Source organism: Odontesthes bonariensis, chromosome 19 (genome assembly GCF_027942865.1).
Source record: "Odontesthes bonariensis isolate fOdoBon6 chromosome 19, fOdoBon6.hap1, whole genome shotgun sequence".
NCBI lineage: Eukaryota > Metazoa > Chordata > Actinopteri > Atheriniformes > Atherinopsidae > Odontesthes > Odontesthes bonariensis.
In genome coordinates, this window is record NC_134524.1 from 25,555,972 (window position 1) to 25,580,192 (window position 24,221).

General features: G+C 41.6%; 1 protein-coding gene across 8 annotated transcripts in view; it reads right to left on the minus strand.

Annotated features, from left to right (window-relative positions):
• Nucleotides 1–24,221, minus strand: part of sorcs2 (sortilin-related VPS10 domain containing receptor 2) — a 342,203-nt gene that overhangs the window by 67,650 nt on the left and 250,332 nt on the right. For all 8 annotated transcript variants that reach the window (XM_075451686.1, XM_075451687.1, XM_075451685.1 and 5 more), the window contains exon 4: nucleotides 1,092–1,256. In XM_075451686.1, the coding sequence (XP_075307801.1) occupies nucleotides 1,092–1,256 (165 nt within the window). The remainder of the gene's footprint in view (nucleotides 1–1,091; nucleotides 1,257–24,221) is intronic.

Below are 24,221 nucleotides of genomic sequence, written 5' to 3' on the forward strand. Positions count from 1 at the left end.
AAATTTCTATCTTTTTTTTATTTCTTAATGGAAATTTGAATACATTTTTCTTTTTATGTCACTTCTACTAGGTTTTATGACGGGCTAAGTGGACAACGCTTAGACAAACTTTGACAGTTTTGTGCCTACATACACAGACAGAGATACGCTGCCCAGATACAGACAAGTCAAAAAGTAGTAATTAGAAAAAAAAGAAGAAAAAAGAACAATGCCAAGGAGGAAAGACACCAGCAAAGCCCTTAGAAAAGCAGCTGTTGGTGCTCATTAATCTGGGAAGGGTTTAAAGGCCATTTCCAAACTATTTGGAGTCCATCTTCACAGGAGTGGACATCCCAGTAAGCCAACCCCGAGGTCAGACCGTGCAATGCTCAGAGAAGCTGCAAAAAAAAAACCCCAACAGCTACATCTCCACCTCTACGGGCCTCAGTCAGCATGTTAAATGCCAAAGTTCATGATATTACAATTAGAAAAAAATCAGAACAAGTAAGGCTTGTTTGGAAGGGTTAGAGGAGAAAGCCTCTTCTCTCTGAGAGAACACAGCAGCACAGCTCAGGTTTGCAAAGTTACATCTGAACAAACCACAAGACTTCTGGAACAATGTCCTTTGGACAGATGAGACCGAAGTGGAGATGTTTGGTCATAATGCACAGCAGCATGTTTGGAGAAAACCAAACACAGCACATCAGCACAAACACCGATTGTCGAGCGTGATGGTGGAGGGCTGATGATTTAAGCTTGTTCTCAATGAAGTGAAGCAAAGCTGTAAAGAAGAAAGGGCCAAAATTCCTCCACGATGATGTGAAAGACTGATAACACCATACATAGGTTTCTCCACACTGCTTCTGCATTTTTGGCTTAGTTTTTGTTCAATGAATGTTGTTGTTTATTTTTCACAGGCATCCAAATCAATCAATTTTTCTTTTCAGTCTAAATAAAGTTTGCTCTAAGGTCTGTGTCCTATGTGTGACAATTGGAATCAAAAACATTACCCCACTGACAGTGCAGGAGTTTTGCTGGTGCAACGGCCGTACTTTCTTCTTGTTCATTATGACAGACTCAACCATTCATCTCTGTGGTGCTGTGATACCCACCCTGCCATCCTTGCAGTAGGCCAGGAGCTTGTCTTCGTCCTTGGGGTGAAAGCTGAGCGTCTCTGGCGTGAACGCGATCGACTGCCGCTGGAAGGAGGAACCCTCGTCTGTGCTGATGAACAGCATCTGATCGCGCTCGTTCATGGAGGAGCCCATCAGGACGACCTGAGGGGGGGCGGCAGACAGAGGAGGGGAAACAAAAGGTCAGAGGTGACACGGTCAAAGGGTAATGCCATGCAATGGATCCATTGCTCAGTCAGCAGTCGGCTGAAACTTGTGCATATTAATCCCTCTGCTCGCAATGGAAAATTGATTAACAGAAATGCATTTGTGGCAAAGCGTTCATATTCATTCAAGGCCATCCTCAGAGCCATGACAACTTTACATCAACCTAACAGGCTGCTTGGACCATGGTGACACTGTATTGATTATCTATTCGGAGTTTAATAGCTCATAAAGCGAAGGCATTAAACACGGGGCGCAGCGAGACCTGCAAAACCACCAATCACAATTATGGCCCATTTAAAGCAACCAATAGCGAAGATCGATAGAAACTAATGAACCAGACATGTTCACAGGTAGTTGCTGAGAGGCGGGGAGGCTGACCGGTAAGGGTTTGGTGGTTTTTCGTTATCATCATGGTGGTATTTACAGAAAGTAGGGGTATAAGAATGTTTTTAGCCACTGCCTCAGTCAGCAAAGCGTTCAAATGACTGACTTCTGACGGTTTCATTCTGATTAACTGATTTCAAAGCAGTAGAGGAACACAATGGGAATAAAAGGAAACTATTGTAATGATTGTATTAAATCAGTAACTTTTCTGGTTACAATGCACACAAAAGGCGAGCAGGCGTCTGAGACCGTCCTCCTCCCCAAAACGTGACCACGTGGCGTTTGTTCACGCAGGCAGATACGTTTAAAGATAATGAGAGCTGTAGGGTCATGTAAGGAGCTGCATGTGGAGGGTAAAAATGGCGACTACAGAGAAAAGGATAGTTGGGAGCGAACCGCAGCGAGTGGTGGGAAGCCGTCACGTGTTCCCAGTCGTCACCTGCGATGTTGTCTGTCCTAACGACACGACTCAAATCAAAGCCCTACAAGCAATTAAAAGTTCATTTTTACCGCGGTGCTTGAATGTGACAGAGCACTCACCTTTCTAATGAAAATTGAGATTGCCTGCATCTCCAGCCCTTAATGTTTACCGATTTGTCAAATCTAATACCGTCGCTGTGGCTTTAAGTAGCTTCGCAATGTTTCCATCTGTTCGTCTTTTCTATTCAAAAGCTGCAACACCAAACTCTCACTCCCACGAGCTTGACATTTGCCAACATCGAATACAACATCGAAGCTGTGGCATAGCCGTTTATTATTATATGAGGGAAATTAAACAAATCTATAAGCCTGGAGAGACGCGTGCAAGAAGTCAGCAAGCACAAATCCATTTTTCTGTATTCTCCTCATGACTGCAATTAGGCAGCGTGCCTGAAATCCTTCTGGTTGAACTGCTTAAGTGCTCGATGTGTGTGTGTGTGTGTGCGCATGCAAAACTTCCCTCTACCACGCAGTCAATTAAAAGGCCATCATTTGTTTCGGAAGGCCAAGGAGAACGGGCAGCGGAGTGATTGGGCCAGGAGAACTGGCGGGAAGAGTGTTGATTCTCTTAATTCATTACTCTCTCCTTTAAACCTCTTTGTTTGCCCTGAATTTGAAGAGAATTCGGAAAACGTCCTCGGAAATTCACCTATTTTATGTCACGAGAACAGGTTCAGAAACTGTCCAAGGTTTCTCAATGAAAAGGAAAGGAAAACTTGCAAAGTGATAATATAAAGTGTAACCCTGCCCTGGACCCCTGTTCGCGGCCACATTCAACAGGATTTGCAAGGAAAGACTTTGGCAACAAGGACAGAAACTCTGTGTTGCTTTTGTTGTTGTTTTTTGAGAAGCTTGTAACCCCCACCCCATCTGATAGATTCGGACACTTCCCTTCTGTCTGGAATCATCAATATACCATGTCAGGAACCAACAGACAGCTAAATTTGTAACCCCTAACCATCTATATTTCTTTTTACCAAATACATGTACAGTATTCGCAAAAGTCGTGCTCCAACCCTCATTTCTTTTATATTTAGCTTCCAAGCAGCTAGACTTGGTTTTAATCAATCTCTAAGCTTTATAAAAGGTCTTTTAAATGTTTTTCTTTGGACACTGACCGCTTTTCCTGGACCTTCACAGTTGATCCATCAACTGTTCACTGAAGCCTCATCTTTTAAGTAAACTGCTCCTCCTGTTTCTGCATTCATGATAGGTGGCTCAAGACTTTTACATGATACTTTTAACATCAACAATCAGTTCTGTATTTCTAACTCAGAACCTTGACCCCTTCATTTTCACAAGTGGAGGAAAAGCTGCACAATGAAGAATGGCAGGGCCGGGCGAAACATTCTCATCACATTCCCATTCTGTGACCCTTTACTGCATGTCAACGATATTCCGTAGTGAGATGTAAGTCCATAAGGAACTTTGTTAAAACAAACAAACAAACAAAAAAAAACTCATCATCAAAGGAGCTGCAGGCCATAACTGACAGGTGATCAGAATTTGCAAGCGTCGCATTTATTCATGTGGCACGAAAGCAGCTGTTCTGTATTTCACTGTACGGACCTACGTGACAGTTCTGCTGATGGACATCGCACTGTGGTTTTGCTTGAAGTCCCTGTGGGGCAGGAACATCCGTCAGTCCAGCCTTCCTCTGTCAATATGTCTCTGTTTAAAGGACATCACTCAGTTTAACCTCAAGCTCTGACAGCTGGACATCCCTGCACACGCCGACCGCCGGCCTCTACCTCCACAGAGACGCAGTTACCATCATCCAACACAACAACTGCACGCTGAAAGGAGCAGCTTCCTTGTGTAGAATAAGACTGAGAAAACTCAGCCCATGATCTATAATGTATCATTTTGGGTGCTCTAATTAAGCCGTGTCATGTTTGACACCTCATTGACTCGTGCACCCAGATAGGCGTTAGGGCGTGGTGACAGAAACAAAGGAAGAGCCATACATACTACATATCAACATGCATGTTTTAAGACCGTTCAAGTTCGCTGACCATGCATTAGCCATAGTGTAAGGAGGGAGCAGAGGGTTGGTTGCCTCTCATCATAAATCAACACTCCTCAGTGGCCAATCAAATCCAATCAGAGAGCAAATGTCAAGCATGTCAAAGCAGCAAACTGTTTCTGAAAGTCAGCATAGGTCAATTTTTTAGGGCATTTTGTGCAGTTTTTTTGTGGACAAAATGAAGAAAAAAATCATCTTTATATCACAAGCAATGATCCTCATTCCAGTTATCTTATTCATTACTGTCAGAGGTGTGAGAAACAAACGAGAACAGAGGAAAAAAGATTGCACCAATGCTCTGGGGACACCAGGTTTACATCCCCACAACTGTCTGAAAGGTTGGTTGGACTTGACTTTTGAACTATGAACAATTTCCACACAATCACATGACTCTCTTTCATCACCAAACAATTTTGTTTTCTCGACATAATATAATTGGGTCCAATTAATGTAATTCATTGGTGTTGACTCAGCTTATTTACCAGGACTGGTTCAAATTAAATGGGTTGGATTGAATTAATTGTACTCCAGGCTCCATGAAATTAATCTTAACCCAAAGTAAATCATCTTGGGTCAATATGAAAACACTTCCAATAAATGAAATTACAATAAATCTCCCTCTAATCAAACCATGTACACTGCATTGTTCTTCCAAGGATATGATTGATATGAGGTTTGGGTAAATCGGGGACAGAACCAGCAACCTTCCAAATGAAGGGAGAGCTATCTCCCTAATGAGCTACAGGACAACATGCACTCATGCATCATGAGTCTTTTGTACTGTGTCATGCAGGTCAAACATTTGTTGTTGAAATCTCATGTTAATATTTAGACTCAAAATAATTCCCTTTCACCGAGCACATTTGGCATTTCTAAATAAGTCCCATTTGTTTGGATCCACTACATCTGTTGAACAGTTCAGTGGCACAGAAGTGAATCTTGTTGTATGAACAAGTACCTTTACAAGTATCACTTTGCCCCCATCTTGCTGCGTAAATGAAAACGGATCTTATTGAAAAAAACGATTGGTCTGGGTAAAACCCGACGAATCCTATACTGGTTCATTCAACAACTGAAGCAAAATCTGTCCATAAAACTGGACACCCAGCCCTGGTTGAATTAACCTTAGAAAATGATGTTGACCCAACCCTAATAAATGAAAATGAATAGAGCAGCTTGATGCTGAAAGAAACCCATTGTTTGGAAATGTTTTTTTTTTTTTTCCCTATAGCTTTTCAACAAATTTATATGCTAATCTTAATAAGTGTTTGATTTACATATAAGCAACACAAAATATTCATTTAACAGAGCCTTACTCAATACATTTATATTATGCAGGAATATTTCTATTGAGGCAATCAAACATGTAGCTTGGCTATTTGTTGTTGTTTTTTTTTTCTTCTTTCTTTGAGTGCACAGGCACAGTTGTTATCAGGTAAATTGTATTCCTCTCAATCATTTCAAAATCTTACTAAGCCTGAATAGAAAAACGGTTCTGTGAATTAAACGTCGGTGCCCAACTGTTAAGCTCCTTCTCAATACTTGAATAAGAGTGACAACAAAAGTAACACAAAATGAGCCTCTGTGCCGAACTCAACGTGGTAAACCTGCTAAATAACAGACCAGCTGACACCGAACTGCAGCATTGTTTTGTCTTGTAGACAAGTTGAATTTGGATAAATGAGCAGACGTGTTCGCAAAGGAGCCAAAGTTTCACCAACTCCCTCCCTGATCCACTCGCGGCCGCCTGACGCAGTAACATAACTTGCCAACAAGTGGCAGTCTTGTCAAACTAGAAGAATGCCTTTGAGCCCTCATCTACACAGGGCTCCACTCACCGACTCACAAACAAGACCGTAAACTTTTTGGGACAGCTTCAACGAGAATCAGGGTAGGGCTGGGAGTAAATCCGGCTCCTCTCCTGTTATGATCCTAAACAATTAAAGGGCCTTAATACATTCCTCCTTCATGTGGATTTCCTCTGAGTAATAACCCAAGCTTTATGAAGCACAGTGTTGCTATTGTGTACGGCAGATAAAAGCAGGCCATAAACTTCCTGTCTCTGCTTCAGAGGCTGCTGGGGTGTGACACATGAATGGGACTTAGAGTAACAAAGCTGCCCGTTTTATCTGCCAAAGGCAGCGGTGTGGAGCTGCAGAGCGCGCGCACGATATGTGTGATTTTTCAATCACAGTCGACATGAAACTCTGAGGTGAAGTCGAGCACTGTTAACACACAGCACAGAGTAGCAGCACCATAAGCCATCATAAAACAACACTGTATTTATCAGCTTAAAATAGCTCAAGTATGAGTGCTGACATGCAGTTGGAGCCGTGAACAACAAAAGAGTAATAACGTAGATTATCTTGGTGTTGCACATCACATCTCTGAGCAGTCGAAGGCTTTAATGATGCAGGCATACGCAGCTGATGAAAGCTCTCCGGGTCTGTGAATGGACAAAGCTTGTACATGATACGCACACATGCACAAACGTAGCAGCATCTCAAACACGCCTGGAAATGATTAAATATGTACTGTAAAGTACATGTGCACACAGAGGCTATGACTGCTTAACCCCTTGATGACCTGATAGCGTTACCTTTTCAGCCAGGAGAGACTCACATGTGACTCAGGACTTTTTGACTTACAGTGCCTTTCAAAATGAATGCCGTCTCTATATTTTCCACAAGGTCGTTCTGGTTTTTCATCTTTCTGTATCTTTTAGAGCCATCAGCACAGACTTATCAAGTATGTGTAGCCTATGTCCAAAGTTTACATTCAAACTTTTCACTCAAGTCTTTGATTCCAGAACATATCAATGGTTGCTGTCACTTACAGTATCTAACTTAATAAACTTAAATCCTTGTGGAAAGGTTTTTTAACTAAAGCTAGCTGGCCAGTTGCTTGCTAATAACAAATGGATAAGGCATTGTGCCATTAGCTAGAGATGCTATCCATATACATAACTACTTAGTCTTTTTACTTGTGTAATTCTTGCTAGCACAGCAGTTACTCAAAACTTTGAGATGTGTATCTTTTATTTTTCTCTGGTAAGCTAGGTAGAGGACACACAAGAAATTACTTCTTCCTCTGGCTACCCTGTTTTTCAATGCTGGAAAGGGTATATGAGACATCTTCCAGCACATTCCATTCCATGTAATTAACATAAATTAACATTAATTTTCTCATAAACATCTACAACATACATGTAGGCTACTCCAGTGTTCAGATTTGTTCCTTGCTAGTCGCTCATAGCTAATTAGCAAATATTCAATGGCCTTGTCTCAAGGTGTGGCTCATGGGTTGGGAACCTTGTTTACAACCTGTCTGACTCAGAATTTCATCCCAGTGGAATACATATCAGCACATGCACGGTTACGTGCAGAAACATGCAGGGTTGAGTTAAACTGTTGTTACAACTCAGCCTGGCCACCACGCAGCACAAAAGGTTTGATGACATGTCTAGCTAGCATGTCTACCTTTCCAGCATGAGTTATCTGACACAGTGACGCTGTAGATGATGTAAGTTCAAGCCATTTCGCCCATTTAAATGTTCACCGTGGGAGAAGAAGTGGAGTCATTGTTGTTGTCTGTAGATTTACTTCAAAAGATTATTTTGTCATTTGACGCTGCAGTTTGTAAAATCAGGATTCTATTAGAGCAGAGTGACAGTCTGGAAATGCTTTGTGTTTTGACATGTCGTCTAAATGGGTTTATTTTCAGTCACAATTACTTACTTAGCTTCATTGGGAACTCAGCTTGATAATATACACTAACACTTTACTGTTTTTACTAAACGATTGAGCTTTGGCGCATGAGTGGAGCGGTTACCCCACTTTAAGTCTAGTTGAGCGTATACATGCAAAACTGATTCAGTCCCCAACTGCATAATCTGGGTATGCTTAACATCACTCAGTTTTCCGTCTGCCTAACATGTTTACCTGCATTTTAGAGTAAATACATGCTCATTGTAGTGGTCACAGATCTTTATAATTAACCTTTAAACACCAAAATTAGCATTTAAATGCCTTTCCGCACCATGAAAATGGGTTATAAAAGAGTAATAAAAAACCCAATAATGTGGCCTGTAACACCGCAGCAGTTACTTTTTTCTCTAAATACTGTTGAAACATTTTCATGTGCTCTTTGTTTGGACTTGAAAACAAGTTGTGGTTTCCATGACTATGAGTTGCAAGAGGTGCTGAAGGAGGTGACAATCCTGTATCACTGCTAGATATTGCTGACTGAAGATAGTCGTCGGGAAAGGGGCGTAAACTAGCAAGTTCACTCAGTTGTCAAGATTCCATTGTACTATCATTGGAGCTAAGCCTGCATCTGACTATTGCAGTCATTAGACCCCCAAACTATGCTGGGTGTTAGTGGAGCTTGTTCTGGCCAATTTGAACGAAAATTTAGTTCACTGAGAACATGTCATCATAATAGAGACGAGAGACAAGGCTGCAAAAATGAGGCCCAAGTTGTAATGAATCAGAATTACTCTCACTCTGAAATCTAGTTCAACACACAGACACAAACACAAGTGTACCACACAATCCAAGCATGATTACTTTCCACTCAATTACATATGTAAATTACTCGGGTTGCGGTTTCCACCGGGGAGAGAGGGCTCAATGGGATGACAGCTCACTGGACCATGGTCTATTGGGAATGAAGACATAGTAGTCCAGAGCAGCAAATGAGCCCAGAGGACAAGGCCACACTGCATAAGAAATTTGATGAGATGTTGAGTTAGACCTTTCTAGGAGGAGGTTTTGAAAAGCAAAACAGGCACCAAAAATGTAGCATCAAACCACTGGTACTTTCTTTTATCTCATTTGTGACTTTTTAATCAAACCGATTCATTCTAGAATTAAGTGTTTGTTATTTAATTTCTTTGCATGCAAAAAGCTCTCAACTCCAGCATTTGTTTTAAGAACCAATCATGGACCCACAGTATGTTTTGCCCAGACTTTTCTACTATCCGGTCTTGCTCGACTGCCAACTTCTTACTGCATCCAATTAATCATTTGCTCTGAAGTTTTCCCCGTCCAAGTTGTCATCGGGCAAAAACTTTGGTCCATCAAACCAGTCCATCAAAGGGCCAAAAGAGACATTCGAGACAAACAATCCTGCACACTCAGTGACTTTTGAGTGCTTCCATTTTTCGTGTCTCCAACGGGATTAAATGTAAGTAACTCTTCGGTTTCAGGCAAATCTAATGCAACACAACCAGGACGCACCAGGCAATTACCAGCCACGGCCAAAATGACTTCCAGTTTGAATCATCATTGGTCATGACATGTTTGAGGGGCAGAATAGATTTTTGAGATGACACATGATATGTCTCTTATTTAAAAACCCCTTTTTGAATCTAGTGCAGTCTAATTTTAACTTAATCAATATCCTCAATCATGCCAGACTTTGGCAGGATTTCGCAAAATGTCACAGGATTTAGTTAATCCCTCAAACAATCAAATGTATGCCGTCTGTCTACTCCTTGCTCAATAAAATAAAGCCAAGACCCAAGAGAAGACACACAACTACACAACTCGCCACACCTTCCCCACTGTGCTCGTCCCCTCGCAGTCGCAGCCGTCTGAAGACGAGGTGAGAAATGATACACCTTTGGTTACTACAGAGGATCAGGGATGCGAAGATGGTGGATATTTTCTCCCGCGTGTCGTCTGATACGACCAAAGATAGAGCCGACAGGTCTTTAAGTTTTCGTCCCCCTTGGCAGCAGCACAAATGCATTACCAAGATGCATCCTCGTACATTATAAATGGATTAGCTTCCTCCCTGAGAGCATTTGTGTCGCAGTGGAGGGACTGGCATAAGTGGCAAACCCTGGCTGGAGTTCAGACTGAAACACTGACAAACACAACAACATATTGTATTGTATTGTGCATCAGGTAAATCTAAATGTCTAATGATCCCATCGAAAAGCCACAAATTCAACACTTTTTTTTTCAACAGTTGTGTGATCAGTTTACCCTTTATTACTATTTAAAACATTACTGATTTTTCTACCTAATTATTTGTGATAAATTTACTTTTCGTGATACTTCAGTCTTTAGTCGTAGCTTACAGCTTTGGTAGGAGTTATCTCGTGTCATTAGAACATATGCCTACCTTTTTAAACTTATAGGAACGAAAGCTACGTCTACAGATGGCGTGTAGTAGCACTGAGACTGACAGCAAGGTCGGACTGCCTGTCCAGATTCAACCCCGTTATCTGCTAGCTGCCTCCTCCATCTGAAGCCTCGCAAAGTCCCGATACTGTGACTGACAACAGCGTTAATCTCCCCCCTTCTATTTGTGCTTTACTTGCCCTTCAGCTGTTGTTCGCCAGCAACTTCTGCGATGTATATTTTTCACACGGACCAAAGAATTAGATGCATTTTAAGTCTGGATTAGCTGGCCGGGTAATACGTTTAGAAAAGTTTCACAAAAGTTACGACAGCGTTAAGCTTTCAAGCCTAAACTCGACTACAGGTAAAGAAAAAAAAACTTTATTTTGCTGAAAATCATTATATTAGAATGCAACACTTGTTTTTTTTGTCTTTGAACTGTTCCTCTGCAAATATTCAGCCCATTCAGATCTGAGGTGTTGTCTAAAGAAGCAATCCAAAACCTACTCAAAACAGCTTTCTCGGGTTTTCTGAAAAACTCTCCACTAAAACCACTGTACGAAATAAGTAAAGAATTTGAGAGGTGACACACGTTTATCACAAATTATTGACCTGGATTTTATGTCAATTAATAACGAAAAGGGAAAGAAGAAAAATAGTCCAGAAAATGCATAAGCAGGCTGACATCCAACAGCCTGGTTATGGATGCTTCCACTCTGTCGCTTTTGAAAAGAAATCAAGGGCTTATTAACCATGGACCGTTTATAGGAAGCCACCGGGGACACGGCCCACTGGTTTCTAAACGGCCTTTTGCAGACAAATGCAGCGATCCACTGCCGCCATCTGGGTAATATTTAGCCAGAAGTAACCACATTTGGACAGACGGGTGGGGCTGGAGGGTGATGTCTCAAACCTTACTGGACAAACGTACGCATACATGAAGCCAAATTTCTTCTTCTGTTTAAATGATTCAAAAAGCTTCAAAAGGATAAATCTAGCGAATGACACCATAGTGACTCTTGGGACTTAGTATTCCTTGAGAGAAGTTGACACTTTTTAAATGGGATGTTGTTGGAACCAGAGATATTTTGGTGCAAGCTCGCAGCCATGACAGGTATAACTCGTTGAGGTATAGCCGCACCGGATGAACACATCCATCTCTTAAAATACAGTCTGTGCATACAAAGCTTACAGAATTATAAACTCTTTTACACATGTGCAATGAAAGAAAAAGAACTTCTGGATTGGCCCTGTGTTCGTCCTCTCCCAGCTAAAAACTTTGTTGGAATTTTCAGTTTGACCACTAATGCCAGGTTCAGACAAACACCACATTTAAACACAACTAACCTGAGCAGGATATATCTGATGCAGTGTCCCAAACTAAACACCATCATGTAAAAAAAAAGCTTTTACACTTTCTTTGTGGAGGGAAGAAGGTTGGAAATGTCATCATAAGCGAAAACGTGAAGAATCAAAGAAACCACACTGTACTCCTTGTGGACGCCGTCCACAGCTGCTTTTCTTTCTTTTTTGGGGCTTCTCCAAACAGAAGCGTGTAATCCCTTACGTGTAACACTTAGAAATACATATTTCTTGCTGTTACACTTGCATTTTAACTGCAGAACTGATTTTTGTATGTGGAACGCATGATATCTTGTGAGTTTCACCTAAACTGTGTCCTCTTATATAGTTAAAAATGATATTTAAATGATTCATTAACGTTAAACTGGGCCAACAGATACAGTACAACTCATCAGTTTTGAGTTTTTCTTTTTTTTTTAACTGTGACTAAAGAATATTTTTGTGTTCAACACACAGAATCCCACAAAAATCAATTTCTACTTTGCAGTTTTTCCTCTTGTTTCCTGTTTCTCAGTTCCTTAACATTTTCTCCGACTGCCTGAGCGTCTCACCCTCCCTCTCAGTGATGGATATCTCCATCGCTCCCTTGATATCTTCCTGCTCCCTTCGAGTCTCCCTCTTTCGCTGTCGATGATAGACAGCAGGTCTGAGCTCTCCATTAGAGGTTGGAGACAACGATCAAACCTCAGGAAGGCTCAGGCTCCTCTTTTAATTACATTCCTCTGTCAAGTAAAAAGTGCAGAGGAGAGGGAGGACAGGAAGAGAGGAACCTCTGAGCAATTATTCTAGACTTAATTACACAAAGTTAAAAAAGAAGAAAAAAATCCTCCTATTCAGAATATGTGTATGTGAGAGAGAGAAAGGAGGAGAGAGGCAGAGCTTCACTGCACCTGAAAGATTTTCCTCTTTTACTGAAGGCTGCCATTCGGCTGTCAAAGTCGCCCACACACATGCTCCACTGGGAGCAGTCACCTCTATGAAAACTCTGCTCTGGCACAGGGCATATAGGGATCTATTTTATTATCATTCCCAGATTCAAATAATATGCGACTGTCACTATCAGATGTAAATCATCCATTTCATTAATACGGAGGCAAAGTGTCCTCTGTAATGAACTCAAATGGACCACACCGAAACGTGTTGATCCATTTAGCATTGAGGGCTGGCATTCCTCAGCGCAAACCTGATCTATGTGAAGTTACGTGACGTCACTATGGCACTTCATTTTAGATCCCAGTGTGAAAAGACTAGGATAACAGTAAGCTGTGTATATATGTATGTATCCATTTTATAATTTAATTGGAATTATTCTTTGTTATACATTCTCAACTGCTTGGAGCCAGCGAAGTAACAGAGGATTCAAACAAATTTACTCAGATCATTTCTTCTTCTGAAACCTGATTTTAGACGTGCCGATCTGTGCAACGATGTTGTCACGGCCCCCTTGCCCTCCCAGGCCCTGACCCTCCCTCTACCTCGTCTGTCTTTCCTGCTCTTTAACACCCTCTGCCTTGTGTGTCTGTGGGCGTGAGCACCAACTCCCAGAAGCAGGCGTGGCCGCCCCAGTTTCTCCTGCACACCTGACCGTCATCATTCATCTGCTACGGCATTTAACCTGGACTCTCCTCCCACTCATCGCCTGATTGTTCATCTACTTTGTATGGGAGTGTGATGGAGGCCTTTCAACCATAGCAACGTGCCTTTTGATCCGTCCTTGCCTTTTATTCATGTGTCCTCTTCTCCGTACACGCTGACAAATCCTGCTGTGCTCTCGCCTTCAAGCAACGCTAAACAACAACCTTTTTCATTCACCCGCACCACCTCCTCGACACAATCCCCAAGGATCTCTAGCAACATTAAAAGACTCTCTTTGCCAAATCCCTTTGTGTGTGTCCAGCAATTGAGTCCTTCGCACCGACCTTGTTGACAAATGTAGATCACCTTCAATCTATAAATCCAATACAGTCATGGTGTCCAGGTGCGGAAATGTGAGTCATGTTTCCTTTTTCGAAGGTTCTGTTAAGGCTGAAAGAGGAGGATGGAGCGCTTTCAGCTCCTGGGTTACATTCGGTCTGTAACACAGCAGCACTTCACCAGAGACTTTTTTTTCTTAACTTCCTGGTTGTGCTTAGACAATAACATGACTAAGTTAGGGCTTAAAAACTTCATGGTTAACGCAAAGAAAAGAAACTTTTCCTCTGCTACACCATCATCGCCTGCCATTTTGACACTTCCCATACAATTACTCATAGGACCACTCAAGGTTAAATTGATTTGAATATCATTTTTTAGGCTGTTACTGCTTGTGTGAACAAAAGGCCTAAGGCCTTGTTTTTCGAGGGAGTACAGTGTCGAAATGAGGTGTTTTTTTTAGCCATGTGTCTTGTATCAAACATATATGGTGATGAAACTAAACTGACAGACTTCCTGTCTCTGCAGATATACACTGTGGATCAGAGACTTGGCTGCTCTATATCAGCTGTGAGGGAGTAAAGGGAACAAAACGCTGTTTCGTGAGGGCATAAACGAGTTTTATCCTACTTATACCAGAAGACACTAATCATTTCTCATATATTCTTTGTCCCACAATGCTTGAAAAGAACAAGAGTGCTTTCTGAAACTGAGAGCTGCAACTCTGGCTTCACACTGGGAACGCTGTGTGTGTGTGTGTGTGTGTGTGTGTGTGGCATGTTTCGGCTCCCACGTTAACAAAGAAGAGCATCCACACCGGCTGCGTGAGATGCTTGTCAGCTGCGATGCATTGAGGGTGTCAGCATGACGCCTATTTTTCATGCTTGGGAAAAGGGTCAAGATGCCGTTCTCAGTCACAATTTCTATAAAAATGTTTGTTAGTCATGACGTTGACCTCACATGAGCAGCAATACACCTTTCATCGTAGTTTCGGTGTGTGGGTCAGGTTCATCTTCTGTTTCTTTTTCCCTTCTCCAGCTCTTCCCTTCAACAATTTGACCGTTGTTAATCAAACAAAACTAAACTAACATGCAACAGTGGGATACAAAGGGTAACAGAAGAGCATTGGTTTCATAATGGCACTTATGCCATTTACAAATTTGCTGCAAATAGCTTCCATTTCAGAAATGTTTGTGTGTCTTAATCAAATCTCACGTGGTCTCGTAAATATGATGTTTCCTGTTTAAATGACGTACGGGATGCACATGCATGCGTACGTCACATTCACTGCCCACTTCAGACAGAAGACACAGCTGTAGTTATGACTGTGAATATGGAAGTTTTTCTGTGCCATCAGAGTTTTAGAATTATTATTTTTTTGTTTTTACACTGTTGGTTTTTCAAATTCAAAGTCTGATTTTGATGCTGTAAAAAGTCAATATTAGAAATTCGTATTCAAACTCTGATGGCACAGAAAAACTTCCATATGTGAACTATCAAATCGGATCTGCATTGAATTGGGATTGTACTAGAATTCAACAATGGGGCTGGTAATGTGACCACAGCTTTGAGAGTCAACCACATTTGTGGATTAGAAATCAACAAATTCTAGAGAGCCAGACATGGAGGAAGTGGAGGCAGAAGACTGGAAAGCCTGTCCAGGACCTCCTCTAGGTGTCTTGAGTGAATCATCATTAAAGACTGAATTAAATCCTTATGAGTGCCAAATAAAATGTTAACAAAACAGGCTTTTTACAACCAGAAGAAAGTACTCTGTGTGCTGAACACACACACAAAAAAAAAAATCATGCTTCACATTTTTTGCTGCCTTCCGACCATCTAGTCATTAAACAATCATGAAACCCTAGTTTCTCCATACAAAAATACCTTGGAATATGTGGAAATAGAACATTTTGAACGTAATTAAGATCCATCCATCCATTTTCTATACCTGCTAAATCCAACGGTCGGGTCATGGGAGGGGGGGTGGAGCCTATCCCAGCTATCATCGGGCAAGAGGCAGTGTTCACCCTGGACATGTAGCCAGTCCATCACAGGGCCACACAGAGACAAACGAGACGAACAACCACAGACACACACACATTCACTCTTAGGGAGAGTTTAGAGTTACCAATTAACCTAACATGCATGCTTTTGGACGGCGGGAGGAATCTAATCAATATATTTAAGGAAATAAGTTTTCTTATTTAATGGGAATTGGTTCAACATCAAGACTGACCTGATTAACTCTCCTAATGGGATGTGCTCTCTGTAGCACATTTTCATTCGTCCAGAATTGGGAACAACGTGTTTTAAATGCTCGACATCTCTGAAAGGAAATGGACTCAAATCACATAATCCACATCATTTTAAAAGCTGCTTTACTCAAGCAGACCTGGAGGCCATCCCGGAAGATAGGAGACACCCTGGACTGGCTCGGTCTCTATGCCTTTTACATAAACAGTCAACCACAATCACACTCAGCCTGGCCTAGATTTGGAGACAATCTTCTAGCAGTGACGAGACTTTAATGTTGATTACAAATACAAATGGATACCTATGTCTAAATTTCTGGTAAGACTGGGCTTATTAATCATTAGACACTGACACACTGATAAGTTCACATATAGATAATAGATGGAAGTTGAAGAAACCAAAAAAAAACAAACAAAGCACACGACGAAACCTTAAAATCCACACAACATTTTAACAGAGGAGTGAGTGAGGCGCGGCTGATTCGTTAGCGGCAACATCGGTAAGGTTATTTAGTCCTTAGTGTGCTGCTTTGTGACAGCAGCAGCAAACACCCTGAACATCTTAAAGAAGGGCGGCACGACAGGCCGACGTGACTCGTAGATAGTAAGAAGAAGAAAAACGTGAGGAGACATGTTCACAAGATAAAGCTGCAAAGACAGAAAAATACTAAACAATGTGCACTCTGACTTATTGCATGAGATGTACGCAAATAGTCAAAAACAAGTTGCTTTAAAAGTCTATTTTTTTTTCTGAAACAACTGTTACATGTTGTTATGTGCATAAGACTGCAGCCTTGCTCGGAGTTTAATTAACAAATCAATCGGATTTGAAGAAAATAGCACCAAACAGGAAGAGAAATGGAGACTGATACACAGCCAAGAGACAAAGAATGAAGTGACAGCTTAACGTACAGTAGATGGACCACCATGCTGCCCCTGACAGACACAATTAAAAGCATTATGCTGCCAAGACCCTCTCATGCAACACACACACAGCAGTCTGCCAGCCATGCCCTGTCAGCTCCGCCTGGCAAAATTCAATTACTACTCATCACCAGTGACAGGGAGCATCGTTCTGACTGGCATACATATCGCCGCTCCTGGACACACACACGCACACAAACCAGCAGAAACACAAGAGAAAGCCAGCAAAGATGGAAGCAGGAGCAGAAACACGTACAGTGAATGCAAACAGTCTCTGTGTAGTATAGCACATAAGGTGATGAAGAAACAAACCAAGAAAATAGCTCCTTTTGTCTCCACAGATGATCGATGTAACTTAGAAATCTGATAGATATGAGTGTTTGTCTCAGATCAGACGCTTTAACTGTAAAGGTTTGGCTGCAGTTTGAAAAGCCTTCTCAAAATTAGAGGACAATAATGGGTCAAGTTTAAAACATTTAAATTAATTGAATTCCCATTGGTTTGAATTGGACTTTATTATTTAAGTGCCTTGAGATGACATTTGTTGTATTTCGGCACTGAGCCGAAGTCAAACAAAGAATTATTATTATTTTGTTTAATTTCACTATCAGTCCCCAGGGCAAACGAGCTAATTCAAACATTTTTCAAGGGGCTGTACGTGCCATATTTTGAGCATACAGTGTCATTAACTCTGTGTCACCTGGATCCATTTCCACATGAGCTTGTATCAACAGCTTTGTCTGGACACTGTGTCCCCGAGGGGATCCAAAGATCTGATGCTGGACTATTACTGCAGCTACAGTCTAAGATTCACCTCTGGGGGAAAAAAAAAAAAAATCACATCTTCATTGCATTGCTGAGAGAAAAGTGTGTAGTTATGCCGGAGCTGACTGTGCCCTGGGAATACTGGATGGAAGCGGTCCATTAACGAAAGAAGGACGATCACTGTACCTTCAGATCACAGGCGAGTAAAGAGGAACAGATGGAGGGCGCATTTCGAGCCCATTGAGGCTGGCTGTGGGGGCTTTGCGAGCATCAGTCCCTCAGCCTCCATGGAGTCAGAGGTTTGCAGGAGAAAAGAAGCTCCGAAAACATCCCTGATGCCGCAGGAAAAAAAGCATTCAGGTGGCTGCGGATCAGGAGGGGCCACTGCAAACAAGTTATCACAAGTAAACAAAAAAAAAATTCACTGCTGAGGAGGCCGGGGTTGTGAATACTCCGTGTTTGCAGTGGATTTGCATTACTATTCATCATTAATTGCCTCATTGCTCCTGTGTATACTGTGGTGAAGCTGAGGTTATGTTTTAAGTAAGCAGCTTGTCAGCTAAAAGTTGCAGTGCGGTAAGAAAATATGTGCTCTCTCTCTCATGAAATATATATTTTTGTTAAATAATACTATTGCAACGCTTGGCCCCACTGTGGGCTTTCCCCAAAGCTGCCAGTTAGAACGTAATTATGTTAGAACCTCTAAAACAACCTAGCTTGAGGTGCTAATTGCTCTTTTCTACCACAAGGTCAATTATACATGTTGTACAGAGCTCCGAGGATAAAATCGCCTGGCGAGTACATCTTTTCTCACCAGAGGTGTTTTTCTTTTTGCCGAACCGCGATGACTAAATATGTTTCTTGCTTCGAATTCAATCAGAGTTGAAACTGCAAAGTGAGCAGAATGGACCTGAAATGGGCTCAAACGAAAACGCAAGGGTGGATAATGATCTTAATTGCCGCAGAGAGGTTTGATACTGCCTGCGTGGGAACAAAAACCCATTAGCTCAATCATTTCACAACAGTGGTGCAGGGCACTTGCGTGGTGGAGATAATTGATTTGAACAGATATGAAGTATTTAATTGGCTGCCTGACAGTATTTAGTGAAATTTGACAAGAAGTGGGGGGGAGAAAAATATTCCTCCTGACTATGAAGGGATTTTTTGAGAGATGTAAAACTACATTTCCTCCTGCTTTACATGACTGAATGTAAGTGGAAGCGTGGAGTTGAGGGGGGGTGTTGCAAGTCGTATACTCAACTCTCACAGTTTCGTCCCAGGAGGCTGGCTTCGCCTAATTATGTTGATATACAACTACACACAGTCTCAAAATTATTTTCGACAAGATTAGTCTCCCTTTGTCTCCTAAAATCACACAACTTCTCATCTTTGATACGACATTTTGAGACGACACTGCAGTCAAAGTCAAAGTCAAAGTCATGGCTCCAGGGCATGAAGGAGCTATGGGCTCCTGTGGGCTCCTGTGGGCTCCTGTGGGCTCCTGTGGGCTCCTGTGGGCTCCTGTGGGCTCCTGTGGGCTCCTGTGGGCTCCTGTGGGCTCCTGTGGGCCCCTTCATTCCTCCTGCACTACCGCTACAAACGCCTTAAAAGCCTATTGAAGCTGCCAAGTTTGATCACCCTGGGCTCCACCTTTATGATTTTTGTGCTGAAAAATCTGTAAATCACCTCGTATGTTTGAGTCTTTCAGCTTTCACTACAGTATGCTACTGCGCAACGGTCCTTTCAAGCACTTTTCGCCGCAAATTACTGAGAAATCACTGAACAGTGAGGGGAAGAAATGTTGAATTTTGCCGAACACCAACAGTAACAACTCCTTGGTGAAGAGGACATTGCGTTAAAGGGTGTGTTAGAATGAGTCTTATCTGGAGCGGCTGCAACCAACAATTTACCGGGACATCACCGTGTCCGATTCCCACAGGGAGTCATGTAGAGTTCATGCCTCGGTGGGCCGGAGTCATTCTGCCAGCACAGGAAAAACCCCAAGGTCTTAATGTTTTTATTTCAAAATAGGATACGCCAAGGCAATCGGTTGGAAAAAGAAATACTAGGAAATGAACCATGCACTCTGAGGTCAAAATAGATTTTTATACACAGAAATGTACAGAGTTCTCTCAAACAGCAGCCTATTTTGGAGGGATTTAACTCTTATAGTATGGATGTGGACTTCTTAGGGGTTCAATATTATGACTGACTTTAGGAAACTGGCAAACATATTTCATTTGACAGGTAGTATTGGTCAGCTGAAGGAGAGGGTAATTAATGTGCTCAAGAAAAAAGTTGACCCTAATGCACACCAGTCTTTTTACTTGATTGATAGATATATTGTAGGTGTTACATGTGGAGCACAGTCGAAGCCCATCAGAGTGCATGCATATGTATTTCCACTTCTGTTTCAGTGGTTTTCACTTAGCAGATATTCCTGCAACTCAGAGGTCTGATTGCCACAAAGAGCTCTATTGTTTTGGGGTTTTTTTCCCCCTCAAGAGGCAGACATTTGACTTAAATGAAAAAGTTAATGGGCACATGCATAACTCGAGTTTTTTTTTCACCAGCTCCTGGAAAATTTTTCCGCATACCCTACACCTCATCTTAAACAAACTATTTTCAATATCCTGAACAGACCTGGAATGGGAATTGTGAATGAGAAAGAGGAAAAAGTGAGCCTGACATTCCGAGAACGAGATATAAAATGCAGGGAAGAAGCAGACAGTAAAGTCAGGTGACATATTGAAACGTCTTTAAAGTGTCACTCTGGGTGTCTGCTGAGTTTGAAATGAAGTGGGCGGGTGTGGAAAGAGTGACTTGTGAGATTTGTGATTCCAGCTGGCGAGTCTGTTTTTTTTATAATGAATGCCGCTCAGAAATCTGAAGGTTCTCCAACGTGGACCATGAGAACAGAATCTCAGGATTCCTGGTTCGAGGCTTCATTAAATGATGTCTGAAGTGTGGCCCGATTGGCCACAGCTTTCTAAAAAAAAAAAAAATCACATAGTAGGATCTTGTCCCACTTCAGGTGGTCTGTTTCACACCCGTAAAACCCAACTTTTCCACGCTCCTCGAGTGCAAAAATGTAAAAATGCAGGCAACCGTTTTTTACTGCAGAAGAAAATGTTGGAAAAAGAAAACTGAATAAAAATACTGCATCTAACTCCATCTGCAGTGGTGCTCAGACACAGTACTGCTGGATACATGCGGCACACACGGGCCAGATCTACATCGAAGTAGTTACATGTTTTCAAAAATAGATTTTTAAGATCAGCCTCTGGTTGCCATAGCACACATTAAGAGGAGCTTTAGTGACCTAGTGAACTTTAGACAACAGGCTTTTGGCCAGTCAGAAATGTATGCATGTGACATGTGTAGAGTATATGGGGTGTAATGGAAAATATTTGCAAATGGTTAAGAAACATAGTTCCTGAGAGACAATGGCTGAGCGGGATTAAGGAAGAGGAGATTTTGATCCAATTGGTTTTATCGCTTGGACCTCCCCCTCTGTTTTGCAAAGGTAGGTGACTCTCTTTTTTTTTTTAATGCATCAATAAGTAATGGTCATCTAGCAATCCAAATGGTCTCCAAAGCCCTAGCTGGCTAGATGACTACTACTACAGCAAAAGGGGGCACATCTTTGAAAAAGTAAAAAAGTTAAGGCCAAGGGGAAGAACTGGGATTGGACCATAGTAGTTTTCTGATTCCTGTGGTATTTCTGTAGAGTGCATATGTATTATATGTTTACTGTAAAAATGTAAAGATGTATATTTGGATGACATCCTCTTCTTGAGAGCCAAAGAAGTACTGTTCTCTCACTCTGTCAGTGACATTAATAGTCATAGGAGGAAGAGTTTCAGTCCATTGGTCAACACACTGGTCAAGTACCAGTTCTGATCTTAGCCCAACACATGTGCACAATATAGTTTAAGGATTGCTGCTTGACACAAATTCTCCAATTGCAGGGATATCCAGATGGGCAGGACAGGGAAGAGGACGATCACTCACAATCACGAGTGGATCGGCCAGGAGAGGATGGGTCGGTGGGGATGAGAGATCAGAGAAACAGAGAAATGGAGTGAGGGATGAACAAATAATGGGGACTGGAGATTTCACACATTTGAAACACAGTTTCAAACATAACTGACCAGTCTGACCTCACAGGAATAGATGAAATGGGCATGATTTATTCAAAAATGTGCTGTATGCCAGCACCAAGGAAACAATGGCAATAGAAAGTTAATTAGCCGATTTGTCATGGTGGACCCAGATCATGTTGGACACTCAACTTTGTCAGTCGCGCTGGACCCAAGGATGCTACACTCAGTGAGGATGTATAAAGACCCAAAAATCCACATTTGGCGGAAGGAACAGAGGATGTTCTCCTAAGACGCCTCAGTTTAATTCTTCAATGAAGACACTGGCTCGATTTACATGCACAGTTATTCTCTGATATTCATCCATTTAAGCACTTACTCTGAATAGCATTTTGTGATTATCACCCTGAATAAGGTCACATATGTGGTAAAAACAATTAAATTATGCTATATGGAGTACACAGATTTTAGTAACATCATGTAGACATGTATACACTTAATTACACTATAATGCCGTTTTCATGGCATTTGTTGCTGGGTTTAGTTTAGTTTATTTAGTTCAACAGGGACCATGCACAATAGTCATTGTTCACAAAAGCAAAAAGATGGCTTGTGCCAGATTATAGCTAACAGCTAATTTCCATCTGTAGTCCCTGGGCAGGTAAAACAAAATTAAAATACAGTACATATACAGATAAGAACAGTCATAGGCCATAGGTGCATACATACAACCCCCCCCCCCCACACACACACACACACACATACATAAAAATGGCATATGGATTATGAAATGTTGATTTGAATACCATAATATTAGTGTTGACAAGACTGGTTGGTCCACTTCTTGTGAGCAATTTATGAGCAATGGTCGAGTATTATTGTGCATGTATACACATCTATTTCCGTTATACTTTTTTTAATACTTTTATTTTCACTGATTGGTTAAATTTAGGAACATTTAGTTAGGTTTAGGCAAGAAACATGTAGGTCTGGGAACCAAAAATACTTGGGTTTGGGTTTAAAAGCTACCTTTTCGGGAGCCTGATGTTAGCTTCCCCAGCCCTTCGACAGAAGTGACACTCAATTTTCACACATCACGTGCCTTAGCAACGCGACGCAGCGTTGCACTCATTTGGAACCGACTGAACATTTAGAAAACGTTTGCTGTCAGAAACAAAAAACTACAGAACACCTCCCACTGACAAGCAGGCACATGTGAAGACATATGCTGTGAAGGTTAAGATATAATAATATCTTCCATCCTGCCATCCCTATGAAGCGTTTTAAAAATAGAGCCCGTTATTACAGCATGATCCAGGATGACTAATACAACGGCAGTTTCAGCTGCACTCTTGTTTTGTTGACTTTTTTTTTTACCAGTCTGCCTCTGCCTCTAGAAAAAAAACAAAAAACTTTCAATCAAACTGAGGAAACTTGAAGATGAATATATGAGCTCCCCGCTGAGAGCAATCATAGGGTTTTCCAAAGCTTTGGAAGTGGTCACTCATTTTCATTCTCGGGTTGAATGTTAGGAAGCATTTCCTAGGAAATTTCACAAACAAATGTTGGATCATTTGGAACCCTCACTCATGCCTTAAGATAAATAATCCGTAGGATTACATCCACAATAAATGCCAAATATTTGTTGTAGGGGTGGCTGTAGTGCGGGAGGAGGAGCAGTCGCCTGCCAATCGGAAGGTTGGTGATTCGGGTGTGTGAGTGAATGTAAAAGCGCTTCGAGTGGTCAGATGGACTAGAAAAGTGCTGGACAAGTACAGTCCATTTACCATTCACAAGGTTTAGAAATGAACATATATGAACTTTTATACAACAAAACTCTAAATAGAATCAGGAAAATGAGCTATAAACACCAAAGAAAACTTTACAATAGAAGTTTTGAAGTTATAAACCACTGGTGTAAAGCACATTTATTAAAGATTGACAGAAGAAATAGTTATCTCTGAAAAGTTTAAGCCAAACTGAAATTATAACTTTATTAACTGACATATTTTTGACTTTTAAGTTTTGATTTGGCTGTAATACCCAGTGCATCTGTACATATTGTTCATTTAAGTGTGGCTAAATTCAGCAATTCCCACAGAACTTAAAAGATCACATTTGCTATTAGAAATACCAGCAAAGAAACCAATTCTTAATGTGTACCCAACAAAAGGCATTGCTGAGACTGAAGAGGAGGTTACCTGTTTCAAAGGTGAGAAGTTAGAGCAGGAACAGATGTCCAAAAAATACATTTCCACATACCCTCACATGTGAGTGCGCACTCTAATGTGGCAAGCTTTCATAAAACACTTTGCTTTCTCATTGTGTCTGACCAGGTCTTAAATAAGCCTCTCGTACAGCCCACACTCAGCTGCTGGCCTCGCTATGAGACAGCCAGACTAAAGGGAGAGAAGAACAAGGGGTATTTTGCGAAGTGGTATTAAGTCTGGCTGTTTGTTTTGTGTTGGCTTTGACCAGAGCCCTGATGAATTACCGGAACTCCTCCGCACAGCGAGTTTATTACAAAGAAGGTCGAGGTGCGTGGTGGAGGGGGGGGGGGG